This window comes from Entelurus aequoreus, linkage group LG01, assembly GCF_033978785.1.
Source record: "Entelurus aequoreus isolate RoL-2023_Sb linkage group LG01, RoL_Eaeq_v1.1, whole genome shotgun sequence".
Classification (NCBI taxonomy): Eukaryota; Metazoa; Chordata; class Actinopteri; order Syngnathiformes; family Syngnathidae; genus Entelurus; species Entelurus aequoreus.
Window position 1 is genome coordinate 45,779,845 of NC_084731.1, and position 20,837 is coordinate 45,800,681.

The following is a 20,837-nucleotide window of genomic DNA, read 5'->3' on the forward strand; positions in this document are numbered from 1 at the left end:
TGTTTATACTGTAGGTATTGTACTTATTACACACCAGCTATTTGATTGTAACGTGCATCTTAGTTGTAGCTTTAATTACCAAATTTGGAGGTGTTGAAATCGCCATGTAAAATCGCTTATGCCAATCAGTAGCATGTATTTGGCATATCTAATGTCAATTAGCTTTGAGCTAGTGCATTTTGAAAACTTTACCAAGAGGCAAGCCGCTATATATACGCCTGTTTGCCCGCCATGACAGACAAAAATTGATACCATTGAGTAATTTGGTCGGTGCCTATAACAACACAGAATTCGGTACCCATCCCTATCGTGTCTTAATCAGTATTGGTATTAGCAATCAATCAGCACAGTTCTGTCCCCCAAATAAATATTCTATGTACAGTACATAGAATATTTATTATATAGTATATAGTTTACTAAACTATATACTTACATACTACATACTTACAGTGTGATGCTGTCCTAAAATCCATGACTGTTGTTGCACATTTACTCGAAAAATAACAATTGCGATTTTTTTATCCACTTCCTCTTCTTCTCTGCATTTTAATGGAGAATTGCAACCACCTTTCAACTTTGTAACCAAGATGGTGATGATTAAGTGTGGTTAGGCTCCATCAATGCTAGGGACGGGTAATGAGTTCAGTACTTTTTTAGGTACCGATTCATGTTTTAGGTATTGATTCATGTAAAATCAAACTATATTATATTTTGATATCTTTGTTGCACGTAACGTCACGTCCGGCAGCAACCCAAGCACTTGGCGGGGAAACAATCACTTTAGCACTCGGAGCGGACTCACTCACTTTACTTTTTTAAAATGTGTTAGCTCGATGCTAATTTACATTGGATATGCCAAACACATGCACATAATTAGCATTAGCGATTTTACATGGAGATTTCAACACCACCAAATTTGGTAATCAAAATTACAACGAAGATGTGCATTATAATCAAACAGCTCGTGCTTAATAAGTACACTTCTTACAGTATAAACATTTTGTAAGGATCAACAAAAGACAAGATTGCACATTGTACTTAATGGCAAACAAATACTTCTTGGCTGAACAACTGGACAGTACAGTTATCATTATCAGCTCAGTGTTACATGTTATATTAAAAAAATGTGAGGTTTATTTATTAAACAAACAAAAATGTATTAAATTATCAATACATTTTTATTGGAATTGGTACCGTATCGGTTCAAATGTGAAAGATACCCATCCCTAATCTGAGGACTCATTCCCTGACGTTACAATCAATACATAAATGTATACCATATACTTGAAAAACACAGAGAAAAGAACAGAATAATATCGATTTCATCACGCTGGTATCAATCAGTAACGTCGATATTTGGATGGGTCCGCCCACCATTAAGGTCGCGTGTGTTCAGGACAGCCCAGACGGATGAAACAAAGACCCCATCAGGCCTTATGGGGCCTTAAGGATGGACTCTGATGCCATATATAATTCATGTGGCCTCAGCCACACAAAATAATATTTGATGTCTTTTTATTGATCACTTGTTAAAGAACATGTCCAGATGGTAAGTCGACATAATTATTTATGGTAGAGTAACTTCAGCACTGCCCTCCCATTTTCTTTGTTTGGTCTTTTCCTTTGTCCTTTAAAACAATTATTGAAGTTCTATCATGTAGTAAATGCAATACAATGTAGATTTTTATAGAGTATGTCCCAATATTTAATGAACTATATTCATTTTAAGAGGTTTTTAATATTAGTTTCTATAGTCAGGTTTAAAGACCCTTGCATTTAATTTTACAGTAGTTGGTATTTCAATAAATAAACAAAATAATCCTCTTTTTATTAATGAATGAGCGGGAAATTAAATACAAAGTATATATATATATATATATATATATATATATATATATATATATATATATATATATATATATATACACATAAATATATATATATATATATATGTGTATATACAGTATATATATATATATATATATATATATATATATATATATATATATATATATATATATATATATATATATATATATATATATATATATATATATATATATATATATATATATATATATGGATTTCTTTATGATTATATATATATATAATCATAAAAAATATACATATAAATTCATATAAAAACATAAAAAACACACAAATTACCAATTAATTAAAGTTGATATATTTTATCCAAAAACCCTATCAGGTCTAAGTGCATGAAACATTATTATTTACAATACATTAACCAAATTGTATTGTTTTATTTATTATACTGACTAAAATTCCTTAAAGGTAGTGTCACACTTATTTGTGTGGTGCGACACAGCACATTGTGTCGAACCACACAAATAAGTAAATATTCTAAATGATGACTCTATTCCATATGAGCAAATTTGATTGGGTTATGTTGCACACATGCACGTCTATTGTGCACAATCCTGCAAAACCACGAAAATAAAGGTTCTTCATTTGAATACATTTGAGTAGATTTCAGTATTGACTGTAAAAGTAATGCCGCAGTCTATGAACGTCCTAGAACATACTAAAATGGCGGTCATATTTGTATTAAAAACCCAATAAAGCGGTGTTAGGGTTAAAGAAATGTAATACTTTAAATGAAGCAGTATAGACAACATATAAAAGGAGAATTTGGGCTGAAAAGGTTCCGCCGGTGGACCAGAAGAGCAGAACAAAGGAAGACATGTTCTTTTTTTGAGGCCTTCACTTGAAATATGCATTTGTTGAGCATGCAAGCGCATCAATAAGTGCATGACTGCAGCTTGTGGAGAGATATGAAACGTGTAATGCTTTTATTTTGACATAATGCATATACAGTGTAGTGGTACACTATATTTTATATTTCATTGGTATCGGGTCCACTCACCCGGTGCCCGCTGCAGTCGTCGCCTTGATGGAGTGGATCCTGAGGCGGTTGGCGATGTTCCTTAACGCCTGCACTGTCTGCTGGTCAGGTTTGTGGTAATCCTCCATGAAGGCAATATGTCAGCAATCCTCTGTTTGGAAAAAAAATGTGAGGAGTGTGGAGAACCTGAAAAAGGTGAGAAGGTTGTTGAGCGACGGACAGACGGACAACAAAGGAGAGTCTGGATAGATGCTATCAAGGTATGCGGACACATATAAGTGCATACACACGAGTGCAAGCACGAACGCAACGTTAGGCGCAGAGGAGGGGAAAGTGGGTGACGAGGCTGCTAAAATTGCACGGCTCTCATCTGATTGGCTGTGGAGGAAGAGGATGACAGAGGTGTGTCACGGCAGTGCGTGTGTGAGTGGGAAAAGGGGAGGGGATGAACATTTAGATCCTAATTGACTTTGGCTGCTCTGTCAAAACGCATAGTTCAAACATGGCGCTTTATTCTTCTTTGTTATTCAAACCCAGTGAAATGCTGCCTTTCTACAGTTAAACATTCACACATTTTTACTGCCATTTAAAAAAAAAGACAAGATAGGACATGGAACATTTATTATTTTTTGTTTAATTTAAAGGCGAATGTTGAGGGTTTATGACTAAAACATTTACATTTAATCATGTGTAAAAATATTTCCCTTCATGTTTTTTTCACCCTTTGTTTTCTTTTCCGCCCATATGGTGATGATGAGTGATGCTGACACCTAAAATCAGGAATGTTCAAATTGTTGTTGCCTCCACTCCTTTTTTTATTGGCCAGCATTATGAAATGTATTTAAACAAGAAAACTACAGCTAAAATATAAAACATTATTGAATTTTTGATACTGATAATATTTAATAATGATACAATTTGTCACCTGGTTAAGCTGTGCTTCTTTATACTCCTTTTCAGACATGTTGAATTGTGCAAGTGTGATCGTAAACTTCCTCAATTATACTTGTTGAACATGTTTGAACCTAGTAAATCATAACAATAATATAGAATACTATACCTATACTAATATATATATATATATATATATATATATATATATATATATATATATATATATATATATATATATATATATATATATATATATATACACAAAACCCAAAACCAGTGAAGTTGGCAAGTTGTGTAAATCGTAAATAAAAACAGAATACAATGATTTGCAAATCCTTTTCAACTTATATTCAATTGAATAGACTGCAAAGACAAGATATTTGATGTTCGAATTGGCAAAAACTTTTTTTTTTTTTTGTTGCAAATAATCATTTACTTAGAATTTAATGGCAGCAACACATTGCAAAAAAGTTGTCACAGGGGCATTTTTACCACTGTGTTACATGGCCTTTCTTTTTAACAACACTCAGTAAACGTTTGGGAACTGAGGAGACCAATTTTTTTAAGCTTTTCAGGTGGAATTCTTTCCCATTCTTGCTTGATGTACAGCTTAAGTTCTTCAACAGTCCTGGGCAATGTTCCCTCTAATTTTTCATGTGTGTGAGCAAACGCAAAAACTCCCTGAGCATTCAGTGGAGCACATGTGAGCAACATCAGACGTGCACACTGGGGCTACACCAGCAGCACACCTGTCCCAAACCTGACTAAATAACAAGTTCAATCTCCATCCATCCATCCATTTTCTACCGCGTGTCCCTTTCGGGGTCGCGGGAGGTGCTGGAGCCTATCTCAGCTGCATTCGGGCGGAAGGCGGGGTACACCCTGGAAAAGTCCCCACCTCATCGCAGGGCCAACAGAGATAGACAGACAACATTCTCTTATTAATATAATCAAATGACAGCAGTCATTTCCATGAGATGATTTTCTAATATAAGTGTTTAGGCCCACTTACAATGACAATAACAAAAAATATTGTTTTTCATGAACTGTGTACTTGTATTGTTTGTTTGGGTGGAGTTCCTGCTTTGGAAATAGTTTGCACCCCTTTCAAACATTGCATTTATTTCCCATTAAAACATTCACATGTTGCACAATTAGATGTAAGCAGGGGATCATGTGTACATTCCTGCAACTTCCTGTTTGTAAAAAATATATTTTTATTAGTATTTATTTAATATACTAACAGCATTTCATGATTAATATTTATAAATTAAGATTCCTAATAAATGACACTAGAATAAGCACACATTTGATTGGTAAATCATAGTGTAACGACCTGGAATGACACTTTATGTGTGGTGTTGGAGTTGTCCGACTTTTTGTGTGGCTGTAAACGCATCACTGGCTAAGTGCCATATGTGCATGTGTTGGCGCAAGTGAGAAAGAGCGAGCGGCTGCTGTTGATATAACAAAGTTGCTTTTGGTCTGGTTTGTACTGCAGAAAATGACCACTTTTGCTAGATATCATTTTTTTACTAATGTTTTGGTGATGTATTTATGGCCGACAATAAAGAGTTTTGCTCAGTAAAGTGATTGATGGAATTCATGTCCTCAAAGCGTCTCGACAGACTTTACAATATTTGAACAATGATGACGAAAACTGTTTTCTCTGTCGTGTCCGTGTCGTGTCGAAAATTGTTATGCGCTTATTTTTTTATTTGATTTTGTGCGTGGCATAGATTTGCCGTGCGCAGAGGACATTTGAGCAGTGCGCAATTGCACAGGCGCGCACCTTAGAGGGAACATTGGTCCGGGGTCTCCGTTGTCGTATTTTACGCTTCATAATGTGCCACACATTTTCAATGGAATACAGGTCTGGACTACATGTAGGCCAGTCTAGTACCCGCACTCTTTTACTACGAAGCCACGCTGTTGTAACACATGCAGAATGTGGCTTGGCATTGTCTTGCTGAAATAAGCAGGGGCATCCATGAAAAAGACGTTTCTTGGATGGCAACATATGTTGCTCCAAAACCTGTATGTACCTTTCAGCATTAATGGTGCCTTCACAGATGTGTAAGTTACCCATGCCTTGGGCACTAATACACCCCCATACCGTCACAGATACTGGCTTTTTAACTTTGCGCCTATAACAATCCGGATGGTTGTTTTCCTCTTTGGTCAGGAGGACACAAAGTCCACAGTTTCCAAAAACAATTTGAAATGTGGACCCGTCAGACCACAGAACACTTTTCCACTTTGCATCAGTCCATCTTAGATGAGCTTGGGCCCAGCGAAGCCGGCTGCGTTTCTGGGTGTTGTTGATAAATGGCTTTCACTTTGCATAGCAGAGTTTTAACTTGCACTTACAGATGTAGCGACGAATTGTAGATACTGACAGAGGTTTTCTGAAGTGTTCCTGAGCCCATGAGGTGATATCATTTACACACTGATGTCGGTTTTTGATACAGTACTGCCTGAGGGATCGAAGGTCATGGGCATTTAATGTTGGTTTTCAGGCTTGCCGCTTAAGTGCAGTGGTTTCTCCATATTCTCTGAACTCTTTGATGATATTACAGACCGTAGATGGTGAAATCCCTAAATTCCTTGCAATAGCTAGTTGAGAAATGTTCTTCTTAAACTGTTTGACAATTTGCTCACGCATTTGTTCACAAAGTGGTGACCCTCGTCCCATCCTTGTTTGTGAATGGCTGAGCATTTCATGGAAGCTGCTTTTATACCCAATCATGGCACCCACCTGTTCCCAATTAGCCTGTTCACCTGTGGGATGTTCCAAATAAGTGTTTGATGAGCATTCATCAACCTTCTCAGACTATTTTGCCACTTGACCCAACTTTTTTTAAACATGTTCCATCAAATTTCATATCAGCTAATATTTGCAAAAAATAACAAAGTTTGCCGGTTCGAACATTAAGTATCTTATTTTTGCAGTCTATTCAATTGAATATAAGTTGAAAAGGATATGCAAATCATTGTATTTTGTTTTTATTTACCCTTTACACAACGTGCCAACTTCACTGGTTTTGGGTTTTGTATATATATTCATCCATCTATTTTTTATCGCTCGTTCTGCACTCAGGCGGAAGGTAGGGTACAGTCAACACAAACAACTATTCACACAATCTATCTATATATATATACATATATATATTTCTTTTTATAGGTATATATATGTAAATTAGTTTAGTAATGCGATTAATCACTAAACATTATCGCAAAAATCATATATATATACGCAGATTAATCCATCCATCCATCCATTCATTTTCTACAGCATGTCCCTGTCGGGGTCGCGGAGGGTATGGAGCCTATCCCAGCGGCACTCGGGCGGAGGGAAGGACGCAATTTATTTTGTACGCACATGCTCCTTTTCCTTAACGAGGTGTGCACTTAAAGTGCATCCACACTAGATTAGTGGCGTTGTTCTGCCATCCAGAGGACACACGTTGATCCTGCACTGGACCTCAGCTTACAGTCTAGAAGTAGTCAAGAGACAAATAATTACGATTAATTGGACAATAGTAGATGATATATTGTATCAACTTTTATTACATTAGTTTTATTGTGTCTTCAGGGCAGATACCATTGAAAGTGTTGTGACAAAATTAATATTTTAATAAACTCTTGTCTAACAACAATTTTAGTCTAAGTAACAGTCCTTGTGTGATTTATGTTGTATTGCTTCTCTTCACTGCATTGGCCTACTTTCTGTCCAAACGATACGACTCTTTTGTAGCCCCCTGCTAAATTCCTCGGGCCCTGCGAAGATAGCTCTGCTTAGTTCTTCTTCCTACACCCCACCCCCTACCAAAGTAATCACAAATAGTATCGCATTAATCATGTATGAATGCAGATTAATCACATTTATTTTGAGGGTACATGCTCTTTTACCTTTTCTATACTTGAAAGGTGTGTGTTGTTGTACGGATTAGATGCAAAGACAAGTGAGGACTTTTTGACAGGTGTGCTCACGGGCTAATTTCACTTTAAAACAAACCCTGGCTGGACTTAAGATATAACTGTAAATAAGTTTTGACCATATGAATGACGTACTGACAGATTGCTGGGAGTTACAATAGATGAAAGACTATCTTGGGCCACTCACATTAATAACATAGTAACAAAAATTAGCAGAAGCATTTCAATCATAAGAAGAAGTGCCTATTTTTCAACAATCCTTTTTATACAATCCAGTTTACCCAAAACAGAGCTGCCAGACTGGCTCTCTATATAGGACCGGAATTGAGATCATGCATAATGAATTGTCATGGATGAGAGTTGGTGAAAGACTAGCTTGTAGTTTGATTTTATTTTTTTATTATTGTTTTTTTTTTAAAACATCTATACATACCATAAACCTGCTTATCTGTATTCTCAGCTGTTGCTTGCTAGTGACAGTCACAACTATGGTACCAGGCTAGCCCTGAGATGTGCTCTCACCCATCTTGAACCCAAAACTGATGTTTTGAAAAAGAGTGTTATGTATAGGGCAATCACTTACTGGAATCAACTTCCACAATATCTGGTATCAATCACCAGCAGAGTGGGTTTTAAGAATAGACTGGAAGGAGAAGTATTGTGGAAAGAGATTATTCTAGATTGTACCTAATGTCATGACTGGTTCATTTATCTTCTTTTGACGTATTTTTTGCTTAAATTCATTCTTGTTTCTGATTATCGTTTTTATATTGATATTATATTGATTTTGTATGTACTTTATGTCATATTTTATTCATTATGGTAATTTTTCGTCACTTAGAATATTGTTTGTCTTTGGTACACTACTAATGTGTATATTATAGTCCATTGGTTCTTTGTTTTATTTTGGCAAAAAATATATATATATTTTTATATTGCTCTTTTTTTTATCTTTGGTATGAACATTATTATGTAAACTCCAAGTTATTGTTTTTTGTTGTTGCTATTTTTGTATTACAAAATGTTATTATTGATCATGTTGTACTGCATTGTAATCTTTTGTTTTGTGATTGTGTGATGTTTTTTAGCCTGGACCCCAGGAGGAATAGTCTCCACTGCGGTGTAGACTAATGGGGATCCTTAATAAACTAAACTAAACTAAACTACTGTACATTCAAATAAACCATTTAAAAAGGTTCCTGTATAACATTTTAACAAAATTGCATTTGCGTCAAAAAATTGGGGTCTTTTTTAAAGTTAATTCAAATTATGCAAGTAAGTAATTTTCTTCAATTAATCTCTACTAGTCACGATTCAAGAGTGTGATTAATCTGATTAAAAATTAATCTTTTGATAGCACTATTTATAACAAAACACTTGTTACCCTTAAAAAGCGTGAAGAGAAAGCTATAGTTTAGATTGCTATCAGCTAGCAGTTATAAGTAGAGATGTCCGATAATGGCTTTTTTGCCGATGTCTGATATTCCGATATTGTCCAACTCTTAATTACCGATTCCGATATCAACCGATACCGATATATACAGTCGTGGAATTAACACATAATTATGCCTAATTTTGTTGTGATGCCCCGCTGGATGCATTAAACAATGTAGCAAGGTTTTCCAAAATAAATCAACTCAAGTTATGGAAAAAAATGCCAACATGGCACTGCCATATTTATTATTGAAGTCACAATGTGCATTCTTTTTTTTAACATGCCTCAAAACAGCAGCTTGGAATTTGGGACATGCTCTCCCTGAGAGAGCATGAGGAGGTTGAGGTGGGCGGGTTTGGGGTGGGGGGTGGGGTTGAGGTGGGGGGAGGGGGTTAGGGGATAGCGGTGGTGTATATTGTAGTGTCCCGGAAGAGTTAGTGCTGCAAGGGGTTCTGGGTATTTGTTCTGTTGTGTTTATGTTGTGTTACGGTGCGGATGTTCTCCCGAAATGTGTTTGTCATTGTTGTTTGGTGTGGGTTCACAGTGTGGCGCATATTTGTAACAGTGTTAAAGTTGTTTATACGGCTACCCTCAGTGTGACCTGTATGGCTGTTGACCAAGTATGCGTGGCATTCACTTGTGTGTGTGAGAAGCCGTAGATATTATGTGATTGGGCCGGCACGCAAAGGCAGTTCCTTTAAGGTTTATTGGCGCTCTGTACTTCTCCCTGCGTCCGTGTACACAGCGGCGTTTTAAAAAGTAATACATTTTACTGTTTGAAACCGATACCGATCATTTTGAAACCGATACCGATAATTTCCGATATTACATTTTAAAGCATTTATCGGCTGATAATATCGGCAGTCCGATATTATCGGACATCTCTAGTTATAAGCGTTGATGCCAGCAGGAAAGTTGATTGGGGGTTGGTCGTCACATTCTCCTTGGGATTGGTTGTTACATACACTCACTCATCTACATGGATTACATATAAATACTGTATACAGTCGGTTGGCTGTTCATGTTTCTTGATCATTTTGTGTTAGGCTGCATTCAATTATGTACTTGTCAATGCAAATAATCACAGTTGCAGAAATTAGGTGTTATATTCTTATTGCATTCATTTTGTTCAATTGCATTCCTTTTTTTAAATCTTAATCTTAATTTTCCTAGTTTATGTTTCATGTAGCACCATTGCACCGTAAAAAAATCACAGTCTGTGAACCCTTTCACTGACAATGGCAATACAAATCTCCTGATTCTAAATTAAACTTTCATATTTAGTTCTGCCTTCTTTAAAAATGCTTACTAGAGATGTCCGATAATATCGGCCTGCCGATATTATCCGATAATATCGGCCTGCCGATATTATCGGCCGATAAATGCTTTAAAATGTAATATCGGAAATTATCGGTATCGTTTTTTTTATTATCGGTATCGTTTTTTTTTTTAGTTTTCTTTTTTAAATCAACATAAAAAACAAAAGATACACTTACAATTAGTACACCAACCCCAAAAAAATCCCTCCCCCATTTACACTCATTCACACAAAAGGGTTGTTTCTTTCTGTTATTAATATTCTGGTTCCTACATTATATATCAATATATATCAATACAGTCTGCAGAGGATACAGTCCGTAAGCACACATGATTGTGCGTGCTGCTGGTCCACTAATAGTACTAACCTTTAACAGTTAATTTTACTCATTTTCATTAATTACTAGTTTCTATGTAACCGTTTTTATATTGTTTTACTTTCTTTTTTATTCAAGAAAATGTTTTTAATTTATTTATCTTATTTTATTATTATTTTTTTTAAAAAGGACCTTATCTTCACCATTCCTGGTTGTCCAAATTAGGCATAATAATGTGTTAATTCCACTACTGTATATATCGGTATCGGTTGATATCGGTATCGGTAATTAAGAGTTGGACAATATCGGAATATCGGATATCGGCAAAAAGCCTTTATCGGACATCCCTAATGTTTACCATTACAATAACATTGGGACAACCAAACCCGTGGAAAGGATGCTTGTGTCAGAGGGTCTTTGAAATTAAATTATAAAGACTTGTAGAATGCGAACACTTTAAGCTTCAATTGAGTATAGGAATGAATCCTGAAAGATGAAGTAAGACAACTAACTCCTTCTTGTTTTCCTCAGTGAACTGGCAACACTCATGCATCCCCAGACCATGATGCTACCACCATGCTTGGCTTTATCTCCTGTTACTTACTTGGGTTAACAGATATTTAGACAAAAAAGTTGGTGTCTTGCCTCATTTTCAGTGGATACACTGGATAGCAAATCTATACTGCTATACAAGCTGTACAATGACAACTCTAAAGTTGGTCCAAGTTTACTTTCTTTAGTTTTGTCCCTTGAAAATATGTCCTGTACTGTAATGAAAAGTGTGATGGGTGTAATTATACTGTATAGCAAAACTTTTAAAAGTTTCATATGTCAAATGTGGATATGTCTTCACTTCACAATATCCATCCTGAAGTGATGAGACCACTTTTTTATACATATTTTCTATATGTCTGTAATTTGTCACTTTTAATTTGTCAGTTTTAACTACATATTAACTTGCATGTTTTATAGTAGGGGTGTCAAACGTACGGCCCGAGGGCCAGATCAGGCCCGCAAACAGGTTTTATCTGGCCCGCGGGATGAGTTTGCCAAGTATAAAAACTAACCTGAAATTTTTGAATGAAAGAAACTGCTGTTCTAAATGTGTCCAATGGATGTCGCAATAGCAGTTATTTGTATATTTGTAAAGCTGATGCTACATATGTACAAAATAAACTACATGATGTTAGTACATCAGTCGAGGAAAATGATCAAACTACATAAATAACATAGTGTAATTTGATTTTGATATCATATTTTTTTATCTTGATAGATTGAAAATTAATACCCATTACCTCCCTGCTTGGCACTCAGCATCAAGGGTTGGAATTGGGGGTTAAATCACCAAAAATGACTACCGGGCGTGGCCACCGCTGCTGCTCACTGCTCCCCTCACCTCCCAGGGGGTGAGGGTGATGGGTCAAATGCAGAGGATAATCTCACCACACCTAGTGTGTGTGTGACTATCATTGGTACTTTAACTTTAACTTTTTTATTATGATTTGTACAATTTCAGAATGTGCTTGTTCTATTTTTAAACAAAGAAAACAATCTGAAGTTGTCTTTATTTTTAAGTTATCGTGCCGTGATTTTACCAGTCTGGCCCACTTGGGAGTAGATTTTTCTCCATGTGGCCCCCGAACTGAAATTAGTTTGACACCCCTCTTTTAAACAGTGAAGTATTCCTTCATCATTTGACGCGTTCTACACTTTAACCACTAGGGGGAACTCTCACCCAATAAATAGGGGTTGCTTTATTTGACATTTTTTGTTAATAACTAAGAAACTATAAGCTATTGTACAATATTTATGTTTCAATCAATTGAATTTAAATAAAATAATATTACCATTATGGGGATTATTACGGCATATTTTGAGGTGAATGTGTTAATTGATATATTTGAATGTACATTATTCAATTTCAGTATGAACATGACAACAAAGTGATGGCGGTGTGTTTTTCGCAAATACACAATGGAGTGTCATTATCAAAACCTGTAACAGAGAAACGTCACGTCCAGCAACCGAGGCGACGTCGTCTCTCCACCCCGACCACATGCTCTCCATTTTCCCGCATGGACTTGTATGTCCTTCTCCCACTTTCCAACAACTCCTCTTCGGGCACCCGGCTTCTTGTCATAAAAGCTTTCCCTCACGGACGGCGACCCACAGGTGCCAGCCAATAGGAGCTGGCGAACAGCTACACCACGTGAGGGCGGGCAGCCAATCGCAGAGCCCCCGCAGCTGCACACTTCCTGGAGGGTGAGTACGTACAGAGAGCACGATGGTGGCTATTAATAATCCCTGGCAGGAAAAAGAAGAGCAGTGCTGCCTCTTTTGAGACAATGTCTAAATATAAGTGAACGAAATCTAATGTTTTACAGCTGCTTGCATTCACTAATGGACGATATTAATTAAACCCCACGCACTGGTGCAGGTCTCATGTGTGGCTTTAATGCCAGTTGCTCCTTCAGGCCTGTGCTCTTATCACTCCATTTGCTTAAATGGCTCCAGAGTCACCATGATGACAGAGCGCTTGCCCTTCAATCGGAGAGCTGTCTGTCACTCAGAAGCCTGGCCCTTTGTCAGATCAGGAGACAAGTGCACGGGACCGATGAGGGAACCATCACCCCAGGTCTTCATTGTAAATCCATCCATCCATCTTCTTCCGCTTATCCGAGGTCGGGTCGTGGGGGCAGCAGCCTAAGCAGGGAAGCCCAGACTTCCCTCTCCCCAGCCACTTCGTCCAGCTCCTTCCGGGGGATCCCGAGGCGTTCCCAGGCCATCCGGGAGAGATAGTCTGCCCAACGTGTCCTGGGTCTTCCCCGTGGCCTCCTACCGGTCGGACGTGCCCGAAACACCTCCCTAGGGAGGCGTTCGGGTGGCATCCTGACCAGATGCCCGAACCACCTCATCTGGCTCCTCTCGTTGTGGAGGAGCAGCGGCTTTACTTTGAGCTCCTCCCGGATGACAGAGCTTCTCACCCTATCTCTAAGGAAGAGCCCCACCAGCCGGCGGAGGAAACTCATTTCGGCCGCTTGTACCCGTGATCTTGTCCTTTCGGTCATAACCCAAAGCTCATAACCATAGGTGAGGATGGGAACGTAGATCGACCGGTAAATTGAGAGCTTTGCCTTCCGACTCAGCTCCTTCTTAACCACAACGGATCGATACAGCGTTCGCATTACTGAAGACGCCGCACCGATCCGCCTGTCGATCTCAACTTCCACTTTTGTAAATATCATTGTAAATATAAATGGTAAATGGTTTATACTTGTATAGCGATGATTTTCTACTGTCGTAGAATTTCTGACCTTTTGACCTATATTTCTTGTCTTTTAAGAATGTCCGCTCATTTTCAATTCTCTTCTATTTTGTGCCATTGAATGGACCAGTTGTGGGACAAAGGTGAATATAGAGTTATGCCAACCTGTCTACAGAATGTTTAGATTTTCCAAATATGACTAAGAGATACAAGGTTGTTTTGGAACAGACAAAACCAAAACAAAACAATCATGACGCACTAGATAAAAAACAGTGACGCACAAGAGACATATAAAAAATGGCAGAAGACCGGAACTCGACAGTGATTTTGGCTTGTGTGTGTCTTGTTTGCTCCGGAGTAACATGTGGTCTGTCTGCACGGCCAACTCTATTCAACCTGCACTTCTGATAATGGGTAAATAAATTTGTTGTACTAAACTACTTTTGTTGCCTGCTTAAGCTTCAGACAATCCACTACACAAATTGGCGTCACGAACAGGATGGCACAGAAGCTACAGGTTGACAGCCGCTCCCGCTCTCTCTGTCAGGCAGACAGTGTGTTGCACGCGCGCATCACAAGGTAAGCAGTTTGCTTTAAAGTGTAAACATTTTCTGCCTGGAGAGAGCCGGATCGATAAGACTAATTGCTGAATCTATTTTTGATAAAAGATAGGTTTAGTCAGGTTCTCCAAAAACAACCTGGAATGGGGTAAATTATGGTTGGATTGAGTTGTTTTATATGTGATCATTTGTCTGTGTGTTTGTTGAAAACTTGTGATTTCTTGTTTTTAGCTATAAGGGGATTGTTAATAGAATTTTGGTGGTTTGGAATGTTTTTGAAGCATAGACGATGTGAGACGAAAAATTTCTTTTAACCTCTTCATCCTCTGTCGTTGTTGGCAGAGGATGCTTTTTTCTGCAAGTACATTAGGTTAGCTGGAGTTGGACACAGCGAAATTTAAGGCAAGGTTTGCTAACTGGTGTGACATTTGGCCCACACAGATTTATGACGTCTATGAAGGTCCTACGTATCTGTCTATGTGGAAACTGCAGCCGGGTAAAAAGCCTGATATAAGGTGATCGTTCAGTGACTCCGGTAAAGGAGATCAACTGAGCCAAGTTGTCACGAATTTGGAAATTTGCTGCAGTATAGATGGATAGTTAAGGGCTCCGTATGGTAGAGCCTTGGTGAAACTATATGGACTGACCAGACACATTGTACTGTAGGATTGGTGGGTGATTCCTGGTGATTCTACAGCGCCTTAGGCTGATTATCCGTGTTGGTCAGGAAGGATAACGCAGGTGCTGCTCCAATGAAACGGGTTAATAGCCGTTGTATGAGCAATGATGGAACCTGGTTTTGTGATATGAGACGGCCGATTCCACAAAAGCATGCGTGCATTAGTTGTTTATATTTGTCCGGACATGGGGTGGTATTGTAATTTATAAATGTGTGTGTATAATGATGAATGCTGAAATGTGTGTGTATTGAGTGAGTCAGTTTATGTTGGTACATTTAAATATATGCGTAATTTAATAACTTTTGTGTAGCACCTGGTTTCTTATCTGGTTTAATCCCCCCCCTTCCTCCCCCCCCCCCCCTCCCCTCCCCTCCCTTCACTCTTTTTCTCACAGCCCCGCTATCTGTAAAAGTTGGGAAATTGTCCAAAATGTGTGTGCTTGTGAGAAAATAGACAAAGTTATGTACAGAAAACATATGAGTGAATGATCCATCCATATAATTATCTTCTTCCGCTTATCAAGAGGTTGGATCGCGGAGGCAGCAGCCTAAGCAGGGAAGCCCAGTACTCCCCCTCTTTGGCGCTGCGAGCGAATTCCAGTCATTTGAATTTGTTTTTAACTGTGCTGGTGATTGTGACTGTGCGATATTATAGTTGTAAGAAGGCATTGAAACTATAAATACGGAAAAAAGCCTCTCGCTCTCTCGTAAATTCTCTGTGCGTGTGTGACGCATATAAAAGAAAAAGGAGTCTCAGCTGGGAGACATTTTGAGATAAGAGTGTGTCATTGTGACGAGGCTGTGTGAGTGACAGCTGCACAAGACTTGGTTCTAAGAGGTGTGACACAGCTAGGTTAGCATTGAGCTAGGTTAGCATTGAGCTAGGTTAGCATTGAGTTAGCATAGCATTGGATTAGTTTAGCATTGAGCTAGGTTTAAAGAATAAATAAATAAAAAACTATATATAAATATATATAGTGGACAGCTGTACTCAATCTGAAGAGAAGGCTGACAGGTTGGTTTTGATAATAGGAAAAATAAAATATACTGTATATGAATAAATAAACATTTAAATATCAATACATACATTTGGACTGGGACATTGAAGCATTGTTAAATTCATTAGTAATTAATTATGTGTGTAATATACTGTATTGAACAGCCTTGTTGCTTATCTGATCCATCCAGTTCCTGTGTGGAAGTTGAGACAAACACACGCACACACACGCACATCATAGGTTGGAACACATTGTAGCTTTGAATTAATAATGATATAGCAAACACATTAAATAAAATTGAATTAAATTTAATAAAGGTAAAATGATTATTTAATTATATTGACATTTTAATTATTTCAAGAATAATCACGATGAAGTAAAATTTTAATTTATATTCTAAAACTTCTCTTTATTATAATTTAATCACTTGTTTAATTTTTAAAACATTTTAGTTATTCTTATTTATTTTTTTGTCCAAATAAGTCAAGTAAGACCACAACAAATGAGCAATATGGTGCACTGTTATACAATTTAATAAATCAGAAAATGATGATATTATGCTGTATTTTATTTCTTTATTTTACTGGGAAAAAAGGTTGAAAACCACTGCCCTAAATCATATCTAAAGCTAAAATTATTTTATAAGACTGATTATTTTGGATTATTGTGTTTGTATTGTGAGAGAAGGAGAGAGGGTGAGAGAGAGAGGAAGAGAGAGCAGGTGAAGGAAGATTGATCAAAAATCAATATCCCCCGTAAATGATAGTTTTCTCCTCATAATGTAAACAAGCTAAGAATACAAACTGGAAGGCTGTTGTTCTTTACTCGGAAACATAATTGCCATTGTTATAAAATTAAATTATCTGAACATTTAACACATTATGACTTATAAAAATTGGATTGGTATGATCATAATAATAATGCTTTGTGTATTATTGAAATGAGCCTTTTAAGTTTAAGTATTGGGTCTATATTTCTTCTATAAACATTTCCCCAAACTTCAAAACAAGATTATATACGGAAAAATAAATGAATAATATAACATGTGCAGACATTTCTTATTCAGCATGTGTTTAACTTTATACCGAATAGCAATGGATTTGGATATTTTTCTTTAATATGTTCAATATGTGGCTTCCAACATATTTATGATCAATTATTATTCTCAAGAAGTTAGTTCATATACTCTGTCTAGTTACTCTTTCTGGTAAAGATTTAGTCTTATTAATTTCTACATATTGAGATCTATTACTTAAAATAACTACTTAACCACTGTTGTGAAACACTTTTAATTTATGGGAGTATTGGGATAGGATTGAGGAAGATGTCTGCTGTGGTGGTGGTTAGTTTGGAAATTAATTTAATAAAAGTAACTTTAAAGTGCAGTCTGACATTTTTAGTTTGGAGTAATTTATATTTTTAATTAGACATTGCATTCCACCATACGTCTGGGGGGTGGCCTTGTGAGATGTTTGTGCTGCGATATCAGGACAGCTGGCACAAAACAATGTGTGTGTGTGTGCATGTTGTGACTGGTGTGAAAGAAAAGATAAGGAGAAACGTGAATAAAAACATTCTTTTGTTTTGGAGAATATCACGCACAGCGGGAGGTCAGAGTGCAAGCATGACAGCTTGCTCGCGCCTACTGATAGACAAATGATAGTTTAAATTAACTTATAGATAATCTTTAAGTGAATTAAAAGGGTACTTAAATACACATGAAGTAGTATGTATAATCTTTGATTTAGGGTTAGTGATTAACATTTAATGGGATAGTTAAGACTGTGATTTTAAAACGAGATATGCAAAATTGAACTAACCGAGAGGATATGAAAACGATGGGTGTACATGTTTTGAGTTCCAAATTCTGGAGGAAAAAAAAACCTCAACAAAACGTAAAACCATACAGACGGACTTGGGTGGTAGCCGCCGTTGCCCTAGGTCAAGCGAGGGTGTAAAGGATATGCAGCAGGGGGACTGCCAACTTCTCTGAACAAGACAAGCTCCAAAGTGTAGCCAGAACATGCTCACAAAAAAATACAGGTGTGACAGAGGACTCCCAAAGCAGGACGAACAGCAGGATACAAACAGACCCCTGCTGGACATAAGTGTCAACGGACAATGTTTAAATAAAACAATTTGGATTCTAATAAAGACATCGGGACTCAGCTCTCAAAAGAGCAATTAAAACAGGTCTAAATACATATCGTATGATTTTGAAAGTTTGGAGGAACAAAGTTACAATGTTTATGCGGAAGTCTAAGGCTGACTTTCACTTAGAATTAATCAAAGCTGCAAAAGGGAACATTAGAAAGTTATGGAAAACCACATACAAACTTACGGGAAGAGAGCAAACAAGAAACAACACTATAACATTAAATATCAATGGCGCTACTATCGCAGACAGTCTGGACATAAGTAATAATTTTAATGAACATTTCATCCAGTCTGTACAAACCCTGAATAAAAAGTCCCTCAAAATCAGTGCAAATAATTGTCATTTATTCAGGATGGACTAATTTTAGAATTAACAAATGTAACAAACTTAAACAAAATCTTCACTGCATTATCAGACTCACGATCTAGAGATATATATATGGGTTGGACACTATCTTCCTAAAAACATATAAGGAGTGTATTATTGCTCGTATAACAACAATTGATAAATAAATCAATAACGGAAAACACTTTCCCTACCACGTCGAGAAACTGCTACTATAATTAAATCCATAAAGCAGGAAAAAAAGAAGACCAGAACAGGTACAGACCAATTAGCCTTCTCCCCGTTATAACAAAAGGAATAGAAAATTTGAAGTTAAAAAGTGGCTTTGGAGCAATCAAGGCTGCTCAGACGGTCACTAAGAGGGGCATTATGTTGACACATCAATTTAATGTGTAGTATATTTATCCATGAGAGCATTTTTGTTGTAAATTGTGAGGTATGGCTGTTAAAATCTTGGTTGTTGTTACGAATGATGACAGATGTGACAAGAGCAGGTATTGTCTTTGTGTGATGATGTAAATAAGGTGTGGTTGTATTGTATATTAAGAATGTGTCCATGAAGGGGCATTTTATGACTTTCCTAAATTTGATTACATGCTACAGTATGATTATTTTTTGATTAATTATTGATTAATATGAATGTATATATTAATTATGATTAATTAGTGTCATAATTTTATTGCTTGATTTTTTGGATCCCTTTAATTTAGGTAGCCAGGGACTGCAGATGGAAAGTAGCTATTTAGATATAATCTGGTACAGAACATATCTGTTTCTGAACTTAATGTTTCTGTGCATTGTCCCATCATAGATAGACTAAATTAAATACAACTATTTAGTGAATTATTGAGGCCACAATAATTCACTGGGTGTTGTAAAATATCAAAGTACTATTGCAAAAGCGAACAGTGACCTCAAACATGACCTGTCCTCCGCCTCTGTTCTTGCTGCACTTGACTATCAGCTGTCTTTTCTTTTTCTTGGATGTTTCTGAAACTACTACTACTACTACTACTACTATTACTATTACTACGACTAACACTGTCCCTGTGAGAGGGACAGAGGGGGGAGGTGAGTTTGGATTGGGTCAAGTTTGAGCGTGTTGAGGTTTTATTTAATCGATATGATCAATCCGGTACAAGGATAAAGGAACGTAATGATTTAGATTGACAATTGCAGTGGTTGGCGAAAGCAACCCCAACCTCAAAGGAGGGTGCCAATTCAGTAAATAAATGTTTTGTGAATGATCTAATATCCCGACATGGTTTCCCCAAAAAAGATTAGGTCAAACAACGGCACCTATTTTAAGAAAACAGGTTATCGTCTTCAGCCACAAGATCAGCACTTCTCAGGACCAGCAGCTTCCTAGGAAGGCGGAAAGACCATGAGACCAAAATGGTATGTTTGCAAAATGTAGAATTTGTGTGCCAGTTCCTCTGTGCAGATTTGAGGATGAAAGCAGCCACTCCAGATTCCCTTGCACTCGCTAAGAGGGGCACGGTCAAAGCCGATCCAGGACCAACACCCGATACCTGACTGGAAGGAACCGAGAGGAGAGACAACACCTTGCCAGCGATGACGAGAACGACTAAGGTTGCCAGCCAAGGCTCCACTACACTACCTTCAAAGTACTCAAAGCGCTTTGACACTATTTCAACATTCACCCATTAACACACACAAGGCCCTAACCACGACCCATCAGTAGCAAGGGTGAAGTGTCTTGCTCAAGGACACAACGGACGTGACAAGGTTGGTAGAAGTTGGGGACCAAACCAGGAACCCTCAGGTTGCTGGCACGGCCACTGCCAACTGCGCCACGCCGTCCCTATTGTATAGCCATTACTGCTGGACTGGGTGAATAGAGTGTGTAATTAATTCAGAAAGTGTTTCAAGATGGTGAGGCTTGAGAAGAGTGTGTACGTGCCATGATGAAGGCTGTGAGCTCAGCAGTGAAGTTGATGCTGTACTGGGAGAGCAGATGCGCTGCAGGGCTTTCAGGCTCCATCACTACAGCTCTCCTTCAAGCTGCTACACACACACACACACACACGCACACACACACAC

At 37.5% G+C, this 20,837-nt stretch overlaps 1 protein-coding gene across 3 annotated transcripts in view; it reads right to left on the reverse strand.

The window, feature by feature from the left end:
* Positions 1-12,880, reverse strand: part of tkta (transketolase a) — a 34,908-nt gene extending 22,028 nt beyond the window's left edge. For 2 of the 3 annotated variants that reach the window (XM_062052557.1, XM_062052541.1), the window contains exon 1: positions 2,888-3,171. In XM_062052557.1, coding sequence (XP_061908541.1) covers positions 2,888-2,994 — 107 coding nt within the window. In that variant the 5' untranslated portion in view covers positions 2,995-3,171. Of the gene's footprint in view, positions 1-2,887; positions 3,172-12,763 lie in introns of those variants that run through there. The other variant, XM_062052549.1, reaches the window with a different exon arrangement.
* Positions 12,881-20,837: the final 7,957 nt, after the last annotated feature.